At 44.5% G+C, this 23,807-nt stretch overlaps 1 protein-coding gene across 3 annotated transcripts in view; it reads left to right on the plus strand.

Annotated features, from left to right (window-relative positions):
* Positions 1–14,150, plus strand: part of RP2 (RP2 activator of ARL3 GTPase) — a 97,593-nt gene extending 83,443 nt beyond the window's left edge. For 2 of the 3 annotated variants that reach the window (XM_029603062.1, XM_029603064.1), the window contains exon 5: positions 13,919–14,150. In XM_029603062.1, the coding sequence (XP_029458922.1) occupies positions 13,919–14,002 (84 nt within the window). In that variant the 3' untranslated portion in view covers positions 14,003–14,150. Of the gene's footprint in view, positions 1–11,178; positions 11,761–13,918 lie in introns of those variants that run through there. The other variant, XM_029603063.1, reaches the window with a different exon arrangement.
* Positions 14,151–23,807: the final 9,657 nt, after the last annotated feature.

Genomic DNA, 23,807 nt, shown 5'->3' on the forward strand with positions numbered 1-23,807 from the left:
ATGTCATAGCTAATTCATCCTGCTATCTATAGAAAACAGTTTACAGTGAGCAAACTTGCTTTATCCATATTTAAAACTTGTATAGGGGCTGCATAATGAGAGGAATGGTCAGCAGAAGTAGGGAGTAGATAATTTCCCCTGTATGTGTTCTTGGTAAGATCTTATTTGGAATACTGTGTACAGACTTCTGGTTATGGTGCGCCTCTGAGCAGACGTCAGGGGTAAGAGCTCCAACAAGTCTTCTTGAAAACTTGCAAATTATGCCCTAATTTTGACTTTCAAATAGCACTGGGTCCACTTGTATTGCTATGTAGCCAAATGGGGAACAGAACCGCTGTACCACTGTGTTAGGCTGTGAGCACAAAAGCACCAAGGAGTAGCTGCGAGAAAGCTGTTGAAGTAAAAATGGCGACAGTTGGCTGCGCTGACAGAATCCTCGCAGAACATATCTGAGGAAGTGTTGTAGTGTATCTTGAGCAGCGCAACTCTGGCGCTGGCTGGGGGATAGATTGCTTAAAATTCAAACTGCAATGGAAGAGATAAAAGAAGGGCTGGAGAGCCACACTAAACAGCTAAATCACGCAGAGCAGCATATATCACTGCAAAATGACAGGCTGATAGATGAGGCGTGCCAAATCACTGAGCTCCAGGATAAAAATGCTGATCTCCTAGCTTGTATTGAAGATCAAGAAAATAGGAACCAGAAAAATAAAAATAGTGAGGCTGCCAGAAACATTGAACAAAGAGGAACTAATATAATTTCTTGGAAAAATGGCTCCTGGAACGTTTGGGCCTAACTGATTTGGATAATCTACAGTGCGAGAGAGCACATCATGTGGGGCTGGTGAGAGAAAGGAACAGCAAGCCACAGTCTGTGATGGCACAAATTTTAAAATATTCTCTGGACATATCGACAGCAAGGGCAAATAGAATACTTGAGCAGCAAGATCCTTCTGTGTAATGATTTTCCTGTCCACATGGCTGCTCAAAGAAGAGAGATGCCATCGTGTACCGAGCAGCATCAGAGGCATTCAGTTTCTCTCCTCTTTCCTGCTAAACTACAAGTGCAGTATAAAATTAGTGTTGTTTTTCTTCACTGAAGCAGAGGCAGCTGCATTTGTGGATTCACTGGATGCTCCTGAAGGGGCTTTGTAACTGCGAGCAGATCAAACGGATGTAAACGGCATTACAGTGGGGCCTGCAGCTTGGCTTGTCTCTGTTTCTTAGAGGAATACATTTGTATAAACAAGTTTTGACCCAAGCATTAAATGAAATGCTGGCCTCAAGAGCTTGATTGATTGATTGATTGAAAGCCTTTCAGAGCTTTTTGTTTGAAAAGGAAGACTTGTCGGTAAGATCAGATTTTCATTCCAGCTCTGCACAAACCGCCGGCGCTAGTTCCACATGATGCAGATATGCTCTGAAAGTGCTTTTTACAATGGATGTAAGGCGCATGGCAAGGAGTTTACTAGGAGACAACATGCACATGAGCAGAAAAAGATTTGAAGTTAAATAGGCTTCCTTATGATACTTTTTATTTTTTTGATAAAGTACTATAGGTTTACACAAGATACTTTTGGGACTTTGAGCTGCCTTGATAAATGTTTTCCTTGTACTCTATGCTGATGAATGCAAAAACAGGCAAAAGTTCAAAGGGCAATAACATTTTGTTTATTATTTTCTGTTTGGAGGTTGAGGAGATGTTTATGAGCACACTCCAGGAGGAGGAGAATACGAATGGGGGTAGTGGTCCCTTGGAGTTGCACATGAGAATGTATGGTAATAGGGCAAGTGTGAATGAAAGAATGAATATTGTGTTGAATGGGGATGAATGTGTGGAACCATACAAACTTGACATAGTGTTGACTTCAGCAGTAATGGGAAACATATTGGTAATAGGGATATGGAGGTCTAGGCTGTGAGATCTCTGAATTCTCCTAAGACAAGTAGGATAGTAGTCCTCACAGATGGGTGACATCATCAGATGGAGCCCAGCACGGAAGACTTTTGTCAAAGTTTCTAGAAACCTTGATTGACATTGAGCATGCCCAGCATGCCACTGTCCACATGGGGTCCCTCTTTGATCTCTCTTCCGCAAAGTAATTGCCTCATGGTGGTGGAACTTTGCTCTTTAGAGTTTCTCAAATGTCTTTTTCCCGGTTTTTTGGCTTATCAGCATCAGGTCCCTCTTCTCCAGTCAGTGCCTTGTCCAGCAGTGTGGTAGGTTTTTTGTTTTTCCCTTCGTTGCATGGTGTCCGGTTTTCGAAGGTACTCCCAGTGCCCACGGACTATGTCAATTACTGATCTGCATGAGGTTTGTATCCTTTGCCTGGGGGCATTGCATGACATCCGTGGGTGTCATCTGTGTGATCAGATGGCCAGCTGAATAAAATGGAACTGTTCGATACGCTGTTCCTTTCTATGCCCCCAGAGGGCCCATCTCGAGAGAGGAGCCAGTTTTAGGCCATCGCCGGTGTAGTCACACTCTAAGACATCAGGCTCTTCAGCCTCCTCAGCACCAGGGAAAGACGGGGCCAAGCATCACAAAAAGTCCCATAAGCATCACCATTGGTCACAGTCTGCACACGACTTTGGAACTGGTGCAGCATTGTCGGCCGCCTTGTTGCCACCAAAGTGACCCCATGGGGAAGAGGCATCATCTTCTTATCAGTCCCGGGATTCCTAAGCGTTCCCCACTGATGTCTGTGCTGGGCACAGAGCCTCCTTGGGACTCCAAGGAGGCTCCGGTGACGCCTCTTCCTCCTCCTCCATCCATCCTAACTTTACCAGACTTTCCGGAGGAGTTGGACCACAGGGTTCAGTTGATGGTGCTCCAAGCCCTGCAGGGTATCAAGCCAGCACCAACCCCCATGCTGATGCTGGAGCCTGCACAGTCTCTCTTGACACTCCTGCTAGGGCATCTGTACATCCTGTTTGGGGTACTTCTAACACAGCCAGTGCCCAGAGGACCATCTGGTCCCCAGCAGCCACTGATAACCTTCTTTCCTTCCATTAATAGGCAGGCAGATGCCATCTACCTGGTCCAACAGGCATTGGGTTTTGAGAGGCACCATCTCCCACAGCAGTCCATGGTAGTCCGCTCTCAAAGCCAAGTGCTCCTGCACCCACACCTCTGCCCCTCCGGGCCAGGATCACAGGGCGCTAGATGCCCTGAGTAGAAAGGTGTATCAGGGCACTATGCTCATCACCCGCATCGCCTCCTACCAATTATATATGACCTAGTACAACCAGAACCTGTGCAAGCAGGTCCAGGAGCTGTCAGAATGCCTGCCACAACAGCAGCAAGATGCAGTTGCACTGGTGGTACAGTAAGATCTGGGGGCGGGAAAATACGAGGTGAGGTCCACCTATGATGTGTTCGAAACAGTGGTGAGGGTGGCTGCAGCGGTCATTGGTGCCTGCAGGATGGCCTGGCTTTGTGCTTCAGACCTCGAGCCGGAAGTCTAGGAAAAGCTGGCAGACCTGCCCTGTACAGGAGAGAATCTCTTCAGGGATAAAGTCAGGGATGTAGTAACCCAGTTGAAGGACCACCATGAGACTCAACAGCTGTCGGCTAGTGCTTCTGACCCGGCATCCTCAGTCAGGAAATCCTCGCAACAAGGCTCGAGGAAGTCCTATCGTCAGAGCAAGTATTATCCTCCTGGCCTCACAAGCTTGCACACCCCGCACTGGTTCCAGAGGTCGAGCCCACTTGTAGTGGGCCCCCAGGCCTCAGCCTGCCACTGGCCCCTTATTACGTTAAGACTAGTGAGTTCTCCCGATCGTTCATCGAGGGTACTGGCTGAATTTCAGGGACATTCCTGCAGACTTTCCCCATGTCCATCGTGGGTTTCGTCTGCTCCTCCAGAAATACTTTTGACAGAGCTCTCTGCCCTTCTAATGGCAGGAGCGGAAGAACCCATTCTCCTCCACCAGCAGGGCTGAGGGTTCTACTCTCTGTGTTTCCTAGTACCAAAGAGAACTGGGGGCCTACGCCCTATTCTTGATCTGAGAGCCTTTAACAAATTCCTTCAAGATGGTCTCTTTGGGCACCCTGATCCTGCTCCTCAGAAGAGAAGACTGGCTGGTGAATTTGGTCCGCAGCCATTGACAGGTTTCTGCTTGTCTGCTGCTTCATCTTTTGGATCACATGGCTGCATCTGTCCATGTCACCCCTTTGGCCTGCCTGTGCATGCTCATGACGCATGGACCTTGTGGTTGCAGTAGCAGCAGCCTTCCCAGGACCTTGAGGTGCATGTCTACATCACGCCACCACTCCACGTCTCACTGTCCTGTTGGAAGAATCTATCCAACCTGGAGCAGGGTGTCCCTTTTCAGGCTGCCCCGTCTCTCAGGTGGTGCTTACCACTGATGCATCCCCCATCCGAGTGGGGATGCATGTGGGCTACCTCCACACACAGGGTCAGTGGATGGCTCAGGAACATTTATGTCAGATCAACTTCCTGGAGCTTTGTGCGATTCATTATGCCTTTTGGGCATTTCGAGACTGTTTGTTTGTCCCACAAGGCAGTCCTGGTCCAGATGGACAATTAGGTAGCAAAGTGGTACATCGCTAAGCAGGGAGGCACTGGGTCATTCCTCATCTGTCAGGAGGCGGTGCGGATTTGGTCCCGGGGTCTGTCACAGGGCATGCTCCTGAGGGCGATGTACCTAGCCAGAGCAGAGAAATGTGATGGTGGACCATCTGAGTCGTGCATTCCGACTTCACTAGTGGTCCCTGGATCCAGCAGTGGCTGCCCAGATCTTCCGCTAATGGGGAACTCCAGATGTGGATCTCTTTGCTTCCTCCTACAACTGCGATGGGAGCACATTCCACTCCCTGTTCAGGACAGTTGGACGTCCAGCCTCGAGCTCCTTTGCCCAACATTGGGGCATAGGTCTCCTGCATGCGTATCCTTCTCTGCCGCTGGTCATGAAGACTCTCTTGAAGCTTCAGCAGGACCGGGGGACCATGATTCTCATGGCCTTGTCCTGGCCCAGACAGGTCTGGTTCTCACTCCTTTGGGACCTATCAGTCGGAGAGCCCATCCATCTGGGGACCTCGCCTGACCTGATCACACAGGATCGGGGGCAGGCTGTGCCATCCAAGCCTCCAAGCAGTTGACGGTCTAGATGTTGAGCGCTTAGTCCTGCAGCCCCTGGACCTCTCTGACGACATATCTCAGGTGTTGGTAGCTTCCAGGAAGTCTTACTGGCTAAAGTGGAGGAGGTTCTCCGTCTGGTGCAAGGTGGAATTACTTTTATCCTTTCACCTGTCCCACTCCAAATTTACTGGACTATCTGGCTCCTCTCAGAGGCTGGGTTAAAAACTACCTTGGTCAGGATACACCTAAGTGCCATCACCACTTATCAGGGTATTGCTGGTTCGCCCATTTCTGTGCAGCCTATAGTGGGGCGCTTTATGTGGGGTCTGTTTCAACTGAAGCCCCTCCTCTGGCCTCCTGTTGTGTCCTGGGACCTCAATGTGGGAAATCCTTTCGAGCTATGCGCTCCTACAATCTGAGGTTCCTCACCTGGAAGGTTCTCTTCCTGGTGGCGGTCATTTTGGCTCGTAAGGTTAGTGAGCTTCAGGCTTTGGTTACATATGTGCCCTACACAATTTTCATGATAGGATGATTCTGAGTACGCATCCCAAGTTCCTACTCAAGGTGGTGACTGATTTTCATCTCAGTCAATCATTCTGCCCACAATTTTCCGAGGCCTCATTCACAGCAGAGCGAATGGGCTCTGCACACTTTGGATTGCAAAAGGGCCTTAGCTTTCTATCTGGAACACACAGCAGTCCACACAGCTCTTCATATCTTTCAACAAGAATAGATTGGGAGTTGCGATGGGCAAGCAAACTCTGTCAAATTGGCTGGTGGATTCTATTTCCTTCTGCTATGTGCAAGTGGACCTTCAGCTTGGAGGCCGTGTCAAGGCTCATTCAGTGAGGGCTGTGGTGGCATCGGTAGCCCACTTGCGGGCAGTTCCCGTTGCCAAAATCTGCAGGACTGCGACATGGAGTTCCTTACACACATTCATTGCCCACTACTGCTTTGGCAAGGATGGTTGGCACAACAGTAGTTTTGACCAATCTGTCCTTTGAAATCTCTTCCATCCTTGAACCCAACTCTCCCTGCCTAGAGCCCATTGTTAGGGTTCAGGCTACCTCCCTCTGTTACCAGCCATATTTTATTGTACTCGTTGGCATCCAGTTAGGGGCTGTTGGTCGTTATTGCATCCGGGAACAGCCTGAAGCTTAGTATTCCCCCATCTGTGAGGACTACCATCCTGCTTGTCCTAGGAGAAATCAGTTGCTTACCTGTAACAGGTGTTCTCCTAGGACAGCAGGATGTTAGCCCTCAGGAAACCCACCTGTTACCCCGCAGAGTTGGGTTCTCCTGCGTTTTGTTTTTATTTTTTCACTTGTGAATTCTGTGTTACGAGACTGAAGAGGACACATGGATAGTGGAATGCTGGGCATGCTCCATGTGCCAGTCAGTTTCTAGAAACTTTGACAAAAGTTTTCTGTGCCAGGCTCCATCTGATGATGTCACCCATCTATGAAGACTAACATCCTGCTGTAATAGAACACCTGTTACGGGTAAGCAAATCTGCTTGTTCTGTCATAATACTCCATGCTCAGGGAAGTATGGCTAAGATGTTGTGTTGGCAAAAAAGAGGCATGAGGAAGTAGCCATACTACTTCACAAGCAATGCTCTTTTCAGTTTGATCACCATCTTCAGGATGAAAAAGGTAGGAATATAATTGTACTGGGTACAGTGCATAGTCAGAAGATAGCTCTGTACAATATTTATGCCCTAAATATATATTCCCACAACTTTTTTTTTTTTTTTAAACAATAGCTGCTGGATTATTATTTGCTAGAGTACACAATAGTGGTTGGGGGAGATCTCAGTATTGTGGCAAATAGATTGCAAATCCACAAAGGAGATCAGGAGCGGAAATGAAGAGCAAAGGATGAATTTTCTTTGTAGAGAAGTGGGTTTGTTGGACATTTGGAGGACCCTTCACCCTGTTGAACAAGATTTACACTTTATCAAATCCTTATAAAATATACTCAAGGCTGGATTACTTTTTAATTTCTGAAAAATTGTTCCCTGGGACTAGGGAGTCCACCATAGGAGCAATTTCTCTTTCCGATCATTCCCGTTTCATTTGTGTTGGAACTGGGAGATTCACAACACACACTGTTTTCCTGGTGTGGAAGGCAGGTAAGGCTGTGATGCATGGCTGTACTTTCACATATATGTGGCTTGGGAAAATAGAATATGAAATGCTGATATTTTAAGGTTGGCTAAGGAATTGAAAAATGCTCAAGTTAAACATATAGCAATAATGTCAGATGAACATAAAAATGAAGTAGAACAGGCCTGTTCAGCTTTAAATCGCTTACTGTTTCAGAGACCAGCAAAATCTTTAAGATTTTACAAATATCAACTTTATCGTAATAAGCCAAGTAAACTAATGGCAAATTTAATATGGATATGGAGACCCCGCACACATTACTGTCATCAGGGACAAAGGGGTTGGATATAAACATTCCTTAGAGGACATTGCCAGTTGCTTTCTAGTGTATTATCAGGAGCTTTACAGCCTTAAGAATGTAAAAGAGGTACAAAAAGCATTCTTTGCTGATTTTTATTGGCCTGGCAAATTGGCTAAATTAGCCATTTAGAGATGGAAAGAGATTCAAACTCTTCCAGGAGCTTAAGCTAAGTAAATATCAGAGTTCTTAAAGATCCTGAAGTTCCCAGTAATCTCTGCCTTGGTGGGTTTTTATAATGACTTGCTGAAGCAGGAAGCTATATCACCAGATATAAATCAGTCAGTGATTGTGAAATTGCCCAAAAAGGGAAAGGATCCACTAGAGGTTGGCTCATATCATCCCATTCCAGTAATAAATGTAGATATGAAAATTCTCACTGCGCTGATGACAAATAGAATTAGTGTAGTTCTCCCTCATGTGATCAAAGATGACCAAACTGGCTTTGTAGGGACGCCATGGGGTTAGAAATGTATGACTTTTGATTGCAGCACTGAGCCAAAGACAGAACAACCAAGCTATGATTCTTAGCCTGGACGCCGAAAAGGCTTTTGATTCCATAGTGTGTGATTATATGTTCTGGGCTTTGGGGAAGTTTGATCTACTGGCCACCTACTACATTGGCTGACAGTGTTGTATAAGAATACGAGCGCACATATTCTAATCAATGGTACCATCTCATCCCAGTTCCAGTTAAGATGTGGAGTTAGATAAATTGTCCTCTTTCCTCTTTTATTCATATTGGCTATTGAGCCATTGGCTATAGAGCTGAGAGAGGAAAAAGATTTCTAGGGTATTTCTACTTTTTATTGATAAATCTAAACAGTCTCTCCTTGATTGTAAACTTTTTTGAACAGTTTCAACAGGTAGTGGGTTTAAAACTAAACTTTATGAAAATTGAAGCTTTGGCATTTGATCCAGATTTTATGTATTTTTGGGAAGATCTGTTCCCATTTGCTTGGGCAACAAATAAAATATCTAGGGATTTAGGTTCCACAGGACCTTCATACATTATATGCATTGAACATTGAGGGAATTATATCAACAATTAGAACACAATTAAAGGCTTGGCAATGTCTTCCTCTCTCCCTTTTGGGGACATTTGCATGCCTGTAGATGGTGATCATACCTAAACTTCTATATAAAATGCAGATGCTCCCAAGTTACTCAAAAGGATTTATCGTTGCTCAACTCTTCCTTTATCACCTTTTATTTGGAAGGGGGAAAAACAAAAGGATTAGCTATGCTAAATTTAATGTGTTGTAAAGAGGGTGGGGGTTGAACTTTCCAGACCTAAGATATTTCAGTGCATTTTATTGGTGAATGGTTTTGCGGATAAATATGCCTATTGTGAAAAGGGTATGCTTGATAATATGAATCTGCTGTGGTCACCATTGTATTTGTTACATAAGGACTTTAAAAAAAAAAAAAACAAAAACACTGACATATGAAAATGTATTTCTACAACCATGTAAGGGCATGGCAGTGGCTCAAAAGACACTGGGGTTTTACAAAATCATGAATCATTACTGTTACCCGTAATTGGCAACAAAGATTTTGACCCAGCACAGACAACAGTACTATTTTTCAATACTAGAGTGAATATGGCATAAAACATGTGAATCTTTGAGGAAGGTAAATCGTGTTGTCTTACATTTGATTCTCTACACTATAGTTATGAAGTGCCAAATACAGGTTTTTCTTTTTACTTACCTTCAAGCTTGCCACTACATGGCAACTTTGAAATGGACTGAACAGGACTTTTAAAAGGAATATTCCTTGCTTCTGGATATTAAGATCATAGCAATTAAAAGAAACTCCATTTCCAACAGGCACAAATTATGTAAGCAATGTCTTCAGTCTGACTTACATTCTCTTTGTAGCTATTGCAGCAGGGAGTGGATGATCAAACTCATCCCAGGACAGTTCCAGAAGTACTTCAAACTCTTATACTGTAACATTAAGGAATCTAATTTAAGAGAAATGCATTTTAAACTGCTCCACCACACCTATATTTGTTAAGTGATACCATATGAAGTTGTCAATAATCCCATTATGTATAAAGTGTGAAACTGAAAATGGTACTGTGAGGCAGCACCCCTTGTGAGCATGGGCAGGACTGGGCTGGGAGCCTTGTCCCCTTTAAATCCCCTAGAGGGAGAATGGCTATGGGTGGGACCCTGCTGGGTGGGAGGTGCTTGGATGGCACGCCCAGTACAGTGATGGATAAGTAGCTGAGCCAGCGGGGAGAGGATGGGCCCCATGGATCTGTGATCAGGAGCTCCAGGTTTGAGTGTAGGTGCTCCAGACACCTCTCTGGGAGAGGGTAGCAGACTTCTGGGAAGTGCCTAAGGATCTGTGAAAGTAGGTAGACTTCTGGGAAGTGCCTAGTTAGCGGAGACTAGAGAAGCAGTCTTGTGTTTGCCAAGCCTGATTGTGTTAAGTGTGGCACTGTAAATAAATGCACTGAAGTTACAGCAGAGTCTGAGTGTGATTCCTCTGGCTGTGTCTAAGTCCTGGACCACTCAAGTGCCACAGGCACATTACTTTATTGGCTACTATATTGCCCAAATATTGTCCTTTTTTTGGGATGAAGTCTTCTCTGAAATTTGATCTTGCACAGGTGTTCTCATTCCCCAAAAGGGAGGATTTATAATACTAGCAAATATACTAGGATTAGATAAACTTGACAAGGTTATGCAAAGTTCCTGCATTAGCTCTGTTGCTGGTACGTGATTGCATCCTCTATAATTAGATAGGGGATGTGATGCCGAACATAAACCAATCACTAGTAACTGTGTGAAGTATGATGTAATATTACTATTCAATACAAAAAGAACATCATATATTATTGCTGTTTTTTTAGATCGTGATACCTCATAGTAAGTAAGGCCTCTTGATTTTTTCAGAGAGTGCTCTTAAAGAAACATGTCACATTTCAAGCGTTTCCCATTAAATGATTTTACGCTAGAGAGACTTGTTTTTATCGTTATAATCACAGGTATCAACAATCAGAAACCTTAAGAATATTTTTTCTAAAACTTTTTTTTACTTTTTTAGTAGAATTAGATGCGAACAAATTACTTATCATTATACGCTTGGCTTGCTGTGATGACTGCTTTTCTGAAACACCGGTTCTTACCGGTGTTTCAGAAAAGCAGTCATCACAGCAAGCCAAGCGTATAATGATAAGTAATTTGTTCGCATCTAATTCTACTAAAAAAGTAAAAAAAAGTTTTAGAAAAAATATTCTTAAAGTTTCTGATTGTTGATACCTGTGATTATAACGATAAAAACAAGTCTCTCTAGCGTAAAACCATTTAATGGGAAACGCTTGAAATGTGACATGTTTCTTTAAGAGCACTCTCTGAAAAAATCAAGAGGCCTTACTTACTATGAGGTATCACGATCTAAAAAAACAGCGATAATATATGATGTTCTTTTTGTATTGAACATAAACCAATGGCAATCAAGCATGTCATTGGTCATGCAGTTGGAATGGCTGGACATGTGTGACAAAACATAAAGCTGCAAAATCATATGTGGAAACATGGAAATCATTTTTTTGAACAGTTAATTGACTCACAAAATCACATTCTCACCCTAGGGTCCTCTGCTACCTGGGGAGGAGGGTTCTAGATGCAGAAGAACAGCTCATGCCTAGTGAAAGAAATACACATGACTGCTTATTTGCTAAATGTGTTCTTGCCAGTATTGCTCCTTTTGGTTGCCTTTTTTTTATTCAATATGATCTTATTGGCTCCTCGAGGTATTTGACGCAGAGATTTTTGACTGAATGGTATGGTTTGAGTATGTATGAGGGAATAGGGAGGTGGAGGAGACAACTGGTTAAACATAAATAAGAATGTATCAGTGGTATGAATGATTGTAGAGTATGCAGGTTGTAAGTGAGATTGAATGGAAATGGGGAGATATATTTACACACTGAAAATAAAAATAGTGGTATTCCATATCCCTAAGGGAGCATAAGTCTCTCATGATACTGTCTATTGTGCTACATTTTGTTGAAAGTGTTAAAACCATCATAGGAACATATCATTAGCAGATATGTTCATAGCTATTGTATGTCTGTTTATGCTGCTTTAATAAAAAAATATTTTGCAAAAAAATACTGTGTATATACACACTGCACCTTCAAAAGGATATAAACCAGTTGGGGTTGGTTCAGAGGATAGCTATTGAAATGATCACTGGTGTCTTCATTCTAAAGCATATAGGGATAGAATTAAAGATGTAAACATATATAACCTAGAGTAACATCTAACTCCAGTCCGGCCAGGTTATCAGAATATCTGCAATCAATACGCGCAAGATAGATCTGCATGGAAGATTCATTGTGAATAATTTGAAAACCTGACCTGTTTGTGGCTGTCAAGGACCAGAATTGGCCATTCCTGCTCTAGAGGAAAGGCAAGCTAGGGGAGATAAGATATAGAGACATTTAAATATTTCCAAGGTTTCCATGCAGAAAAAGGTGAGCCTCTTTCAACAAAAAGGAGGCTCTAGAATGAGGTCATGGGATGAGGGTGAAAGGAGGTAGATTCAGGAGTAAGGGGTAGGGAAAGAGAGGCTGAATAATGGTAAAAATGGATACAGAAAATCTGAATGAAGGCTGCCACTCCTTGTGTCATTTTACCCTCCTTTGCCTCAGGTACAAACTTACCCCCTAGATTTCATCAAAATGTGTTAATAACGCATAGATAATGCCCGTGATAAGAAAAAGGGACATGTTTAGGGAATTTTTAGAATTACCGCACCACATAACATACCCTCTTCGCATTGGTAGTATCGTGTGGTGCGGTAAATTTATCATGCCCTACAATAATTTCTATTTTCGCATCTTGCAGAGAGCGAGTCAAAGCCTATCTACAAGACCTTCATAGCAGTGAAGTATTTATATCTCTATAGGAGGGTCATCTAATAGCTCGAGGTGGTGGTTTAGGGACCGGTTTCTCATGTAGAGTGAGACATACGAGCAGCACAGTACACCTCTGTGAAGATTTGACATCATTTGGAGTGAGGAAAGTCTCACAAAGATGACATTTCTACTATGTTCTCTCACCCTATCTTGATGGACTCTGTAACCAGGGTACCATCAAGCTAGGGTGAGATAACATAGTACAACATTTCATCTTTGTGAGACTGTCCTCACTCCAAATGATGTCAAATCTTCACCGAGGTATACTGTGCTGCTCGTATGTCTCACTCTACATGAGAAACCGGTCCCTAAACCACCACCACCTCACCTTGAGCTATTAGATGGCCCTCCTATAGAGATATAAATAGTTGCACACTGTGAGGGCCTCCCCAGCGTCAGTCGCTCTCTAACTTTCTCTTTACAGTCATTTTGGGCATATTGTACAGCTTAACGCCAGGAAAAAAAGGTGTACTTATTTCCTGCATTAAAACCGTACGATATTGCCCCTAATTTTCATAAATCCTGCTGCAACTCTTCCCTGATCCCACCCCTTCCAAAAATGTGCATTTGTGCCATGCGCTAGTGTTATCGCATGCATTATGGTGTTAACGCCATAACACATTTTGATGAATGGCCTTATTTGATTATGAGCCTTCTGGGGAAAGAAAAAGACCCCCAGTACCTGAATGTAATCCACTTTTGAAGTGCTGAAAAACTGAATATAAATCAAATAATCTTAAGAACATAAGAAATTGCCATAATGGGTCAGACCAAGGGTCAATCAAGCCCAGCAACCTGGCAACTACCCAAGCACTAAGTAGATGGTAGTGGATGTATGGAACCCTGTCCTCATGGAGGTGGTAAAGACAAGAACAGTATCTGAATTCAAGATAGCATAGGATAATCACAGGGGATCTCAAATCTGAATTAGTTGGTATAGCTGGGCGTACTAGATAGAACATATGGTCTTTTTTAACTTAAATCAGTGATTTTAAATCTGTCGTATTGACACCCACAGCTGGTGGATTTTCAGGATGACAGTGAATATGCATGAGAGATACACATATATCAGACAATATAGTATGTACATTTCTTATACATATTCATGTTTTCATCCTGGAAACTGTAGAGTCACAAGAACAGGTTTAGAAAAAAACTGACTTGTATAAATAGAACTGCTTGTGGAAGAACAGTTTTGATGGGTGAAATGGGTAACATAGATAATGGGACAGAGTATAGTTTAGTGAGTACCATGGGGTGGGTGAGAAAAGAGCAGTATGAAAAGAAAGCTTGGAACTCAACAAGGGCAAGTTGATCAATAATTGCTGCTTCAGCAAGCATTCTGAATGAGATTCATTCTTATTTGCCATTTATAATATGAGCAATTCTTATATTTCATTAAAAATAGGTGTTTGTATCTGAAACCAAGACATCAGCTTCTCAAGATGTGGACAACTTCTACAACTTTGCTGATATTCAGATGGGAGTATGAAATAGTGAAAATGTCTGCATTTTAGATCTCGTGGCCTTGTCACTTTTGTGTAGATTTTGTTTGACTGTATTTGTTCCTGTGCTAGTAATACTGTTAATATATTGTATTTTTCACTAAGACTAGCATTTGAAAAGGTGATTTTTTTATATTGCTTTCCTAAAGGACTGTATTGATAGGATTAGATGAATCATTAAAATAGTCTTGTTTCACTTCTGGATTTTAAGATATTGTGACAAGCAACACTTTTTCTATAAATGTTTTATGTGTTTCTGTACTTGGTTATTAAAACTGGAATCTTATATATATGTATATATAAAAATTCTGATAATTGTTTGCAGAGATTTTTAGAAAATACTGCATTGGACCAAAAGGTTAATACTAAATTATATGAGTAGTATGTTGTAGAATTTTGAATGCTTTATGAAATTATAAATGTTTTTTGCCACATAAGAGAGATTGAATGATAATTAACTAACTTTTTACAATGTTAGTTCCTATCCAAACTAATTTCCTTGAATCTTATTGAAATATTATGTACTTCCACTTTTGTTGTGAAATAAGACTGAATTTATAATTAACTATAAACTTCAGAATAATATAATTGTCAGTATGAAGCATTCTTGAAATTGATAAATGTTAATAGACCTGCATACTGAAAAAAAATGTTGAAAGTAAAGTGCTGGGTCTCTTTCTGTGTGAATTGAAATAGATCCTTTATTCTAAAATGCAGATCTAAAGTTGAAAGTATAGACTGCATGGGACTAATAAATATGCTGGAAAGAACCAATCCAGTTACTGAGCCCCAGGCCACCCAATTGCTCACTTTGGCCTAGATTTATCAAAATGCTATAAATATAGCAGAAATAGCAGCTGTGATTTTTTTTTTTTTAAAGTGTTATCTTCCAAATCAGCGATTTGTGTAAAATGCAATAGAGTATCACATTGCACATCGTTTTATACTTCACACATTCTTTTATGCATGGCATGCTATTTGGTTTATCTATATACCAGCTGCTGCGCTGAGGGGTGGGAAGGGAGAGAGTACACTGTAATAGGGAGAATAGGATTTGATATATCTAGCACTGTAGATGGGCACATTTAACTCAGGGTGGGTTTGGAGGGATGATGTTACATACACAGTCAGAGGCATTAACTGCAAATTTGAAATCACTGAAGAATTTCTAACAGTTGAATCAATGAAAAGTACATGAGGTAGAGTGGATTTATAAGATGGAGTGTCTAGCTGTTTTCAATGTTGAAGCTCCCCTGGAGAAAATGGTAAATGTCACCACAGATGGATCAGCAAATTTAACTGGTAAAAAATTTAGACCTCAAAATAATAGAGGACAAAGTGAAAGAAGAGGACCCAGTACAACAACTAATATTTCTACACTGTATTACATATCAGGAGGCACTATGCAACATCGAACATGTTTGCACAGTAGTGCATGTAGTGAACTACATTAGGTCAAAGCGACTCACTTATCAGTTTATCTCCCTTCATGATGATACAGATGCTGAATACCTGGCTTGCTTTACCATAGCAATGTGTGCTGGCTAAGCGTAGGAAAAGTGCTGCTGCACTGCTGTTCCCTGGGGCTTGAGGGCTGGGACAGGCAGAGTCCTGCGTGAGAGCTGTGGAAACAAAGAAGACAGAAGTACCAATGCCAAGAAGTAAACATGTACAGTTTGGCATCAAATATGCACGTTGACATAAGATGCTCACATTGATTGAGATGCAAATGATGTGGACAACTGTAGCAGCCTTGCTGCAGTGAGGTGAACTTTCCTGCTCTAGCTCGTGTGGTGAAATTCCCCCATTTTTCTGCAGGGGAGCTTCAAATGTTGAAGACAGCTAGAGACTGCAATGTAGAAATCAACTCCTCTTGTTGTACCTTTCATTGATTCAAATAGAAATTCTTCAGTGATTTCAAATTTGCAATTAATTCCTCAGACTCTGTATATAACACCACTCCCCCAAACCCACCCTGAGTTGAATGTGCCCATCTCAGTGCTAGATATAGAGAGTAGTTATTTCTGACATTAATGCATAGTGACGCAGGATTTAATCTACTGCATTTTGTGGTAGAAGACCCCTGTTTGCATTAACTCCTCCCACTTGCATAACAAATTTAAAATTTATTTGTGTTGCAATATTTATTGTGTGTGTTAGGGCCCGAATGTGTGTTAAATGGGTCTAACACATTTAGATGAATGGCCTAGTTTGTTTTTCACAGAATAGATGCAGTTTCTGCATTCTGCTGCTCAACCAATTCCTCACTCAGTTTACATTTTTTTTTTGCTGTACTTCCATGTGCCCTAGCTTGCTTGACAGTGTTCTATGTTTAAGAGAGAAGACAGACTTCTCTACACATGGGTGACCTCATCCAGTGGAGCCTGGCCCAAAAAACTTATGGCAACGTTTCTAGAGCTTTGACTGAGCCTCACTGAGCATGTCCACAGCATGCAATATACCATCAGGCCCAATGGCCACTGCAGCATACAGACACAGGATAATGGTTACAATGTTTTACTTGGTGATATAAACATAAACAGTTCCTATCTTACAATATTGTAGGTACTGAATGGTTAGGAAAAGGCTGGAACCTCAGGAAGGTTATCTGTAGGCTGAATGTGCCTTTCCTAAGCTCTCCCATGGTTCAACACACAGCACACCGACCCTGAACCAGGCAGACCCCCTGTTGAAGACCAGGAAGTACCCCTTTTCTCCTAACATATACCACGCATCTACACAGGGTCCCTTCAGACTTTCTTTTGCAGAGCCCAATGTTCGCAGTTTGAGACTCTGTAAACTTTTCTTCAGCAAGTTGGTGATTTTTGTATGCTTTCTTGTCCTTGTAGTAGTCCCTAGAAAAGGTTTTTCGGTATTTTTCTGTTTCCTTCAGGGCAGTGGCTGCAACTTCAAATTTAATGGAGGCAGATATCGACCATCTTCCTCCATTAAATTTGAAGTTGCACCCATTTTATTTTGCTCAGATGGCTTCAGGCTTCCAGTTGTGCTCTTGAAGCAAGAAGACACTGTCTACACTGGGTCCCCATGACAGCTCTGTCCTCTGCTTTGGGGCATCACATGATGTCTAGTAGTGCTGCAATTGCTCCAAGATAACCCCAAAAGAAAACTGGTCCCACTTAGATTTGATGGAACATCTATTCGGGCAATGGAAGACTGATCCATTGGCATTGTATGCATTGACATTGCTGGACCATGGAGCTGCAGTGATGGTAGAGGAGCCATCAGCATTAGGGGGATCATCTGTTCCTTTGAAGTCTGTGACCGATAGAGAACCCAAAGACAGGCCATCATCTAGCTCCTCCATTTGAAAAAGGCATCGGGTTCTCCCTCTTCAGCCTTGGCACTGGGGGAGACCCATGCTGAGTATCGAAGGAAGCCAAAGAAGCATCAGCATCAGTCCCCATCGATGCATGGTGTCGAGTATGGAGATGGTCTGGCAAATGCTGCGAACCTCCTGAAGTAGGTCTGCAGTGAGGAGAGCTCATCCTCCATGAATCCCAGGGACTTGCTGTGGTCTTCATTGACCCTAGTGTCTACCACTGATCCTCCACTTGGTGTTTGCATCGGCAGTCTTTGAGGTCATGGAAAAAGCACTGCAAGGGCTTGGTACCAGAACATCGGCACGGCACTATTGTTTCTTGAGCTGCTGCTCGACTCACTACAGGTGCTTGCCAACGCAATATCAACACCAGCACTGGTGTCAATGTCTGATCTGTCACCAAAACCTAGGGGACATAAGTTCGCTGCAGCCAGCCTGTTGCCGATCTCTGGCTCCTCCAGGAGAGGAAGCTTCCCTTATGGGACAGTGGTCCTTGGAGTCCCAAGCCCACCAGCTAACTTGGGACTCCAAGGACAGTGGTCCTTGGAGTCCCAAGCCCACCAGCTCCCCTCCCTCGTTGGAGGGATCTCTGTATTCTCTGGGGTGTGGAACATAAGAACATAAGAACATGCCATACTGGGTCAGACCAAGGGTCCATCAAGCCCAGCATCCTGTTTCCAACAGTGACCAATCCAGGCCATAAGAACCTGGCAAGTACCCAAAAACTAAGTCTATTCCATGTTACCATTGCTAATGGCAGTGGCTATTCTCCAAGTGAACCTAATAGCAGGTAATGGACTTCTCCTACAAGAACGCCAATGCTTCTGATGTTGGGGCATTGATGCCTTCCTCCCAGACAGAAGGAAGTTCCTGCCTGAGAACATCTCACTGGTTTTGTCAGGCAGATGGCTGAGGCCGTCCCATTTACTTTTGCTGAGTAAGATTCTGTACATCCTTCAGTATATGGAGCTTCCTAAGGCGATCATGGCAGCTACTTCATGAGATCCTCCTGGAGGTGCAGTTGAGGATGTGGGACAACCCCATCTCAGTGGCTCCCATGAATAAGAAGGCAGACATGCTGTATCTCATCCAAAAGGCTCCTGAATGTGACAGCTACCACACCAATCTGTGATGGTTGAATCTGCTCTGAAGAAGGCCAAGCGTTCTAGGACCCCCTCCGCTGTGCCCCCCAGCAGGGATCCTCAAGCCATGAATTCTCTTGGGAGGAAAGTCTTTCAGGGTGCTTGTGAAGGAATATGCACAAGAAAATCCCAAAATACCTTAAAAGACTAGATCCAGAGATCTGGCCCAGTCCACCTTAAGCCCCAGACAACAGGGAATCCTGGTTTGGGAGGTGTATATCTAGCAAGGCCCAGGTGTGTACAGGAGGAAACTTAGGAAAGGCCCAGACCAAGAGACTGTGATACAGCTTCTTTTATTTATAAGCTATATAAATATGCAGTTTTTCTGTTGTGACTTAATAAAGTTCCTCAATATTCAGCCTGCATCTATTCTCTGGCCATTCTGTGTGCACACGGCACCACAGCACCATGCTTATTGCCCACATTGTGATACTAGCTCTTCATGCACAACATCCTGAAGCAGATAACTGCATTTATTTATATTCTGCTTTTTGCACTTTTTTCAGTGCTTCATAGTGGATTACATTCAGGTACTGTAGGTATTTTCCTATCCCCAGAGGGCTTACAATCTAAGTTTGTACCTGAGACAATGGAGGGTAAAGTGACTTGCCCAAGGTCACAAGAAGCGACAGCAGGAGTCAAACCCTAGGCTACTCCTCCAGATGCAGGAGATGGCTAAGCAGCTTCCTCAAAAGCAGCATTCCACCCTCCAATCACTGGTGCCCAAGCCAAGTGTGGAAAACATAGGGTCCATTTGACCTGCAATGATTTCAAGGTGGCATCAAGAGTATCTGCTGTCAGGCTAGGAATGCACAGACTTGCCTGCCTGCATGCCTCTGGCCTTCATCTAGTGGTGCAGGAATGGCTTGCTGACATGTAATATAGTGGGGGAATTACTTTGAAGATTGTGTAAAAGATGCAGTGGCACTTATCCGCAATCATGAGACGCTCCAAATGTTTTCCAAAGCTACTCCAGCCCTGCACTCCTCCTCTAGGAGGTATCCGTGGTTGGGGCAGAAGAATCACTCCCCACTCCCACCCCACCCCCCACCAAGGAGGCACTATCTTCCCTCCCCTCTCTCCTGTGCTCAGCAGGCCCCTAGTAACTTTCAGGCAGCAGAGGGTGCCTAAGCCGCAGATAAGTCCCAGCAGACATGGGCGATGGGGTTTTGACTGGACCACCTAGGGCATAGCCAGGATCCCTGTACCCATGGCAGAGGGACCTGCCTGTCAGGGGCAGGCTGTAGTTATACACGAGCCGGTAGCCCAGTGTAATCTTGGATGAGAGTCCTCTGCATTGTTCAAAGAGGGTACAATTGACCTATTGGGAATCCCACCAAATTGTCTTCCAAACTCATGTTTGGGCCAGTCTCCCTGTCAGGAACTGCTTCTCACAGAGCTCCCTCTTAATGGCCAGAGCAGTCAAGCCCACCAGCGCAGAGGGGGTGGGGATTCTACTCCAAGTATTTCCTGATTCAAAAAAAAAAAAAAGAGGGATTCTGTCCCATCCTAGACCTAAGGGCCTTGAGCAAGTTTATCAAAAAGGAAAAGTTCAAGATGGTTTCCCTGGATCTTTAATTTACTTTCTTTGAAAAGGAGACTGGTTATGCTCTCTTGATCTCAAGGACACCTGCACTCACATTGAGATACTACCTGTGACTGGGGACTATCTCAGATTTAGGGTGGGGAAACTGTCACCTCTACTTCCTTGTTCTGCCAGTTCGGCTTGTCTGCCCCTCGTGTCTTCACAAATGCCTGTTTGTGGTAGTGGCACACCTGCAAAGGCTGGGGGTGCACATTTCCCTATAGGGCGATTGGCTGGTCAAGAGCATGTCTCGGCCAGGAGCCAAGAAGTCTATACACATGACAATCTGGGTGTTGGAGTTAGGGCAGTTTATGACAAACCTTAGTAAGTCTCACCTCAGCCCTTCTCAATTGGAGTGTTTCAGAGGCTCTGCTAGAAACAACTTGGACAAAAGACTTCCTCCTCCCGCAGCAATCGGCTGCTACTATGATGGCTGTAGTGGAAGAAGTCCAGATGAGTCAGCAGGACAGCTTGTCACCTATTGAGATTGTTGGGCCACTACAACCCTTGGCACATTTTTTACATAGAAGAACCCATTGGACTTTAAGGTCCTAGTATATGCGGAACTAGGATCCGTATCACTCTATTACTACGGGACTCTCTGTCCTGGTGGTGGGACAATTTCAGTCCTTTTCCAAATAACTCTGATTCAAATTGTCCTAATCACTGATGCATCCAGTTTGGGTTTGGGGGTTTATGTAGATGGGTTCTGCACACAAGGCTCTTGGTCTGCCCAGGAACATCCTTACCAGATAAATTACCTGGCGCTCCATGTCATTTGGTGCATTCTAATGGCTTTATTTTATTTATAAAATGTTATGGGGGGAATTGCCTTCACAGGACTTAATAGGTTCTTCCAAGGCGATGTACAACAAAAGTGAAAGAAATCATAACAATGCAATAAAATACATAAATCAATTAACTAATAATAATACTATTGATCGAGGGGAAATCATAAATTAAAATTCTTGAACTCAAAGCTCGAAAGTCATCAGTCAGGTCTTCAATTTATGGCAAAAACATATTAAACAAGTTTGTTCCCTAATCAATAAAGGAAGATCATTCCACATCTTAGGAATTGAAGTAGAGAATGATCTTGTCTGTAGTTTTACATGCCAAAAAGCTCTTGGTGATGGAAGTTGATAACTATGGGGTGGATTTTATAATTTTGCGCGAGCGCGAACAAAAGTACGCTGGATTTTATAAGATACGCGTGTAGCCGCACGTATCTTATAAAATCCGGGGTCGGCGCGCGCAAGGGGGTGCACATTTGTGCAACCTGCGCGTGCCGAGCCCAGCGCGCGCTGCCTGTTCCCTCCGAGGCCGCTACGATTTCGGAGCGGCCTCGGAGGGAACTTTCCTTCGCCCTCCCCCCACCTTCCCCTCCCTTCCCCTACCTAACCCACTCCCCGGCCCTATCTAAAAACCCCCCCCCCCCTTACCTTTGTTGGCAGATTTACGCCTGGTGAAAGCAGACGTAAATCTGCGCGCGCCAGCAGGCTGCTGGCGCACCATCACCCGACCCAGGGGCTGGTCCGGAGGCCTCGACCATGCCCCCGGGCCGGCACCATGCCCCCGGGCCCACCCCCGAAATGCTGCGTCACGCCCCCGAAACTCCACGTCATTTACGGAACACCCCCGACACGCCCCCAACACGCCCCTTTTACGAAGCCCCGGGACTTGCGCGCGTCCTGGGGCTCTGCACGCGGAAATCCGGCCGGATTTACGCACGCATAGTCTAAATCCGGCCGGATTTACTTCTAGCATAGTCTAAATCAGCGGTTCTCAACCAGGGTGTCGCCAAGCATCGGCAGGTGTGTCGCAGCTCCCGGTGTTCCACTGCCCCGCTTGTGCTTCCCTTCTCCCTAGGGGCGGGGCTGAAGAGTAGAGAGACGCTGCGTGCCACTGCCGGAGGCCAGGCCAGCAGGCCCGAAGAGTGAAGAGACCTGTGCACCGCCACCAGCGGGGCCGAAGATTGGAGAGACGCTGCGCCCTGCCGCCGCCGGCTGAAGAGTGGAGAGACCTGTGCGCCGTCGCTGGCGGGGCCGAAGAATGGAGAGACCTGTGCACCGCCAGCAGGGCCGAAGAGCGGAGAGACCCTGCGCACTGCTGGAGGCCAGGCCAGCAGCAGCTGAAAAGCGGAGTCCAGGCATATTGGGCCAAACAATGAGAAGAAGCTCCATGAGAGCTTGTGTGTGTGTGTGGTAGAATGGGTGCCTGGGTGCATGAGTGAGAGCTTGTGTGTGTGTGGTAGAATGGGTGTCTGGGTGGCGAGTGGCAGCTTCGTGTGTGTGGTAGAATGGGTGCCTGGGTGCGGGAGTAGCAGCTTTGTGTGTGTGTGTGTGTGTGTGGTAGAATGGGTGCCTGGGTGGTGAGTGGCAGCTTCATGTGTGTGGTAGAATGGGTGCGTGAGTGGCAGCTTTGTGTGTGTGTGTGTGGTAGAATGGGTGCCTGGGTGCATGAGTGAGAGCTTGTGTGTGTGTGATACAGTGGGTGCATGAGTGGCAGTGTGTGTGGTAGAATGGGTGCATGAGTGTGTGTGTGGTTGTAAGTGACAGAGCATGTCTGATTGAAAGAGAGAGACTGGGCAGAGGTGATGTGTTTCTGTGAGAGAGAGAGACAGACTGGTCAGGAAGATGACTGGTGTGTGAGACACAGAGACTGGTCAGGGAGGTGAATGGTGTGTGTGTGGGAGAGACAGATTGGTCAGGGAGGTGACTGGTGTGTGTGTGAGGAAGAGATACTACCGTAGTTAGGGAGGTGATTGGTCTGTGTGAGTCAGAGACTGGTTGTAACTGGTTGTGGGTCCAAAGGAAGAGGACTGTGAGGACAGAGCTTCAGCAGCCACTGCTTCTTCTGGTGAGTGCTATTGGCCTGCAAGGGAAAGGAGTAGAAGAGTTGCTGGAGAGTGTAAGTAAAGGTGGCTTTTTAAGTTTATTTTTCTTGATTGACTGCCATTTTAATTATTGGGTATTATGTGATGTCTGCTGTTTTGAAATATGTTATTGATATTTGGACAATTTTTAATAATTTTTATGAGTTTTTAATTGTTGGATGTTATTCTGTTCATCAGCCGTTTTGTAACATTTATTAGTATAGTTTTACAATTATTTCTAAGTGGGTATCTATCTATAGCAGCTTGGCTTGCTCTGTTTTCCTAATATGAGGTATATTAGTGTTCAGGGCCTGGTTAAATATTTGTAGTGGTAAATTACTGTCTTTTCATAAGGAGAGGTATTGTGCCTGCCAGTAAAGGGAGTTTGTTTTGCTTTTAAGGAGATGTCATCAGATCCAGAATATCTTTTTTTGTATGGTGAGTTGTATGGGTAATGCCCTAGTTCTGCTCTGCACCCATTTTTGGGGGTTGAGGGGGCTCCTGAGGATGCAGAATGTATATTTACATTTTGCCCTGTGACGGTCACATGTTCAGTGTGTCACGCATGTGAAAACCATCTGTCAGGTATGTCCTGGCCGAAAAAAGGTTGAGAACCACTGGCACGGGCACCAGTAATACAGGGAGACCTGGTGCCAGATCTAAAGCTTGTCTCCTCAGATGTAGAACCAGTATCAGTGCACGGATCATCGGGGTCATCCCACTCGTCGTGGGTCTTCTCAGATCTGACAGTGACCCCCAGGCACAAGCGGGAGGGGTCGCACCTCCAAGAGCCCCTGGAGAAGAGACACAGGCCAGGGCCCAGGGTGGAACCCACAATGGCCCGACCCAG

The sequence above is a fragment of the Rhinatrema bivittatum genome, chromosome 5 (genome assembly GCF_901001135.1).
Source record: "Rhinatrema bivittatum chromosome 5, aRhiBiv1.1, whole genome shotgun sequence".
Taxonomy (NCBI): domain Eukaryota; kingdom Metazoa; phylum Chordata; class Amphibia; order Gymnophiona; family Rhinatrematidae; genus Rhinatrema; species Rhinatrema bivittatum.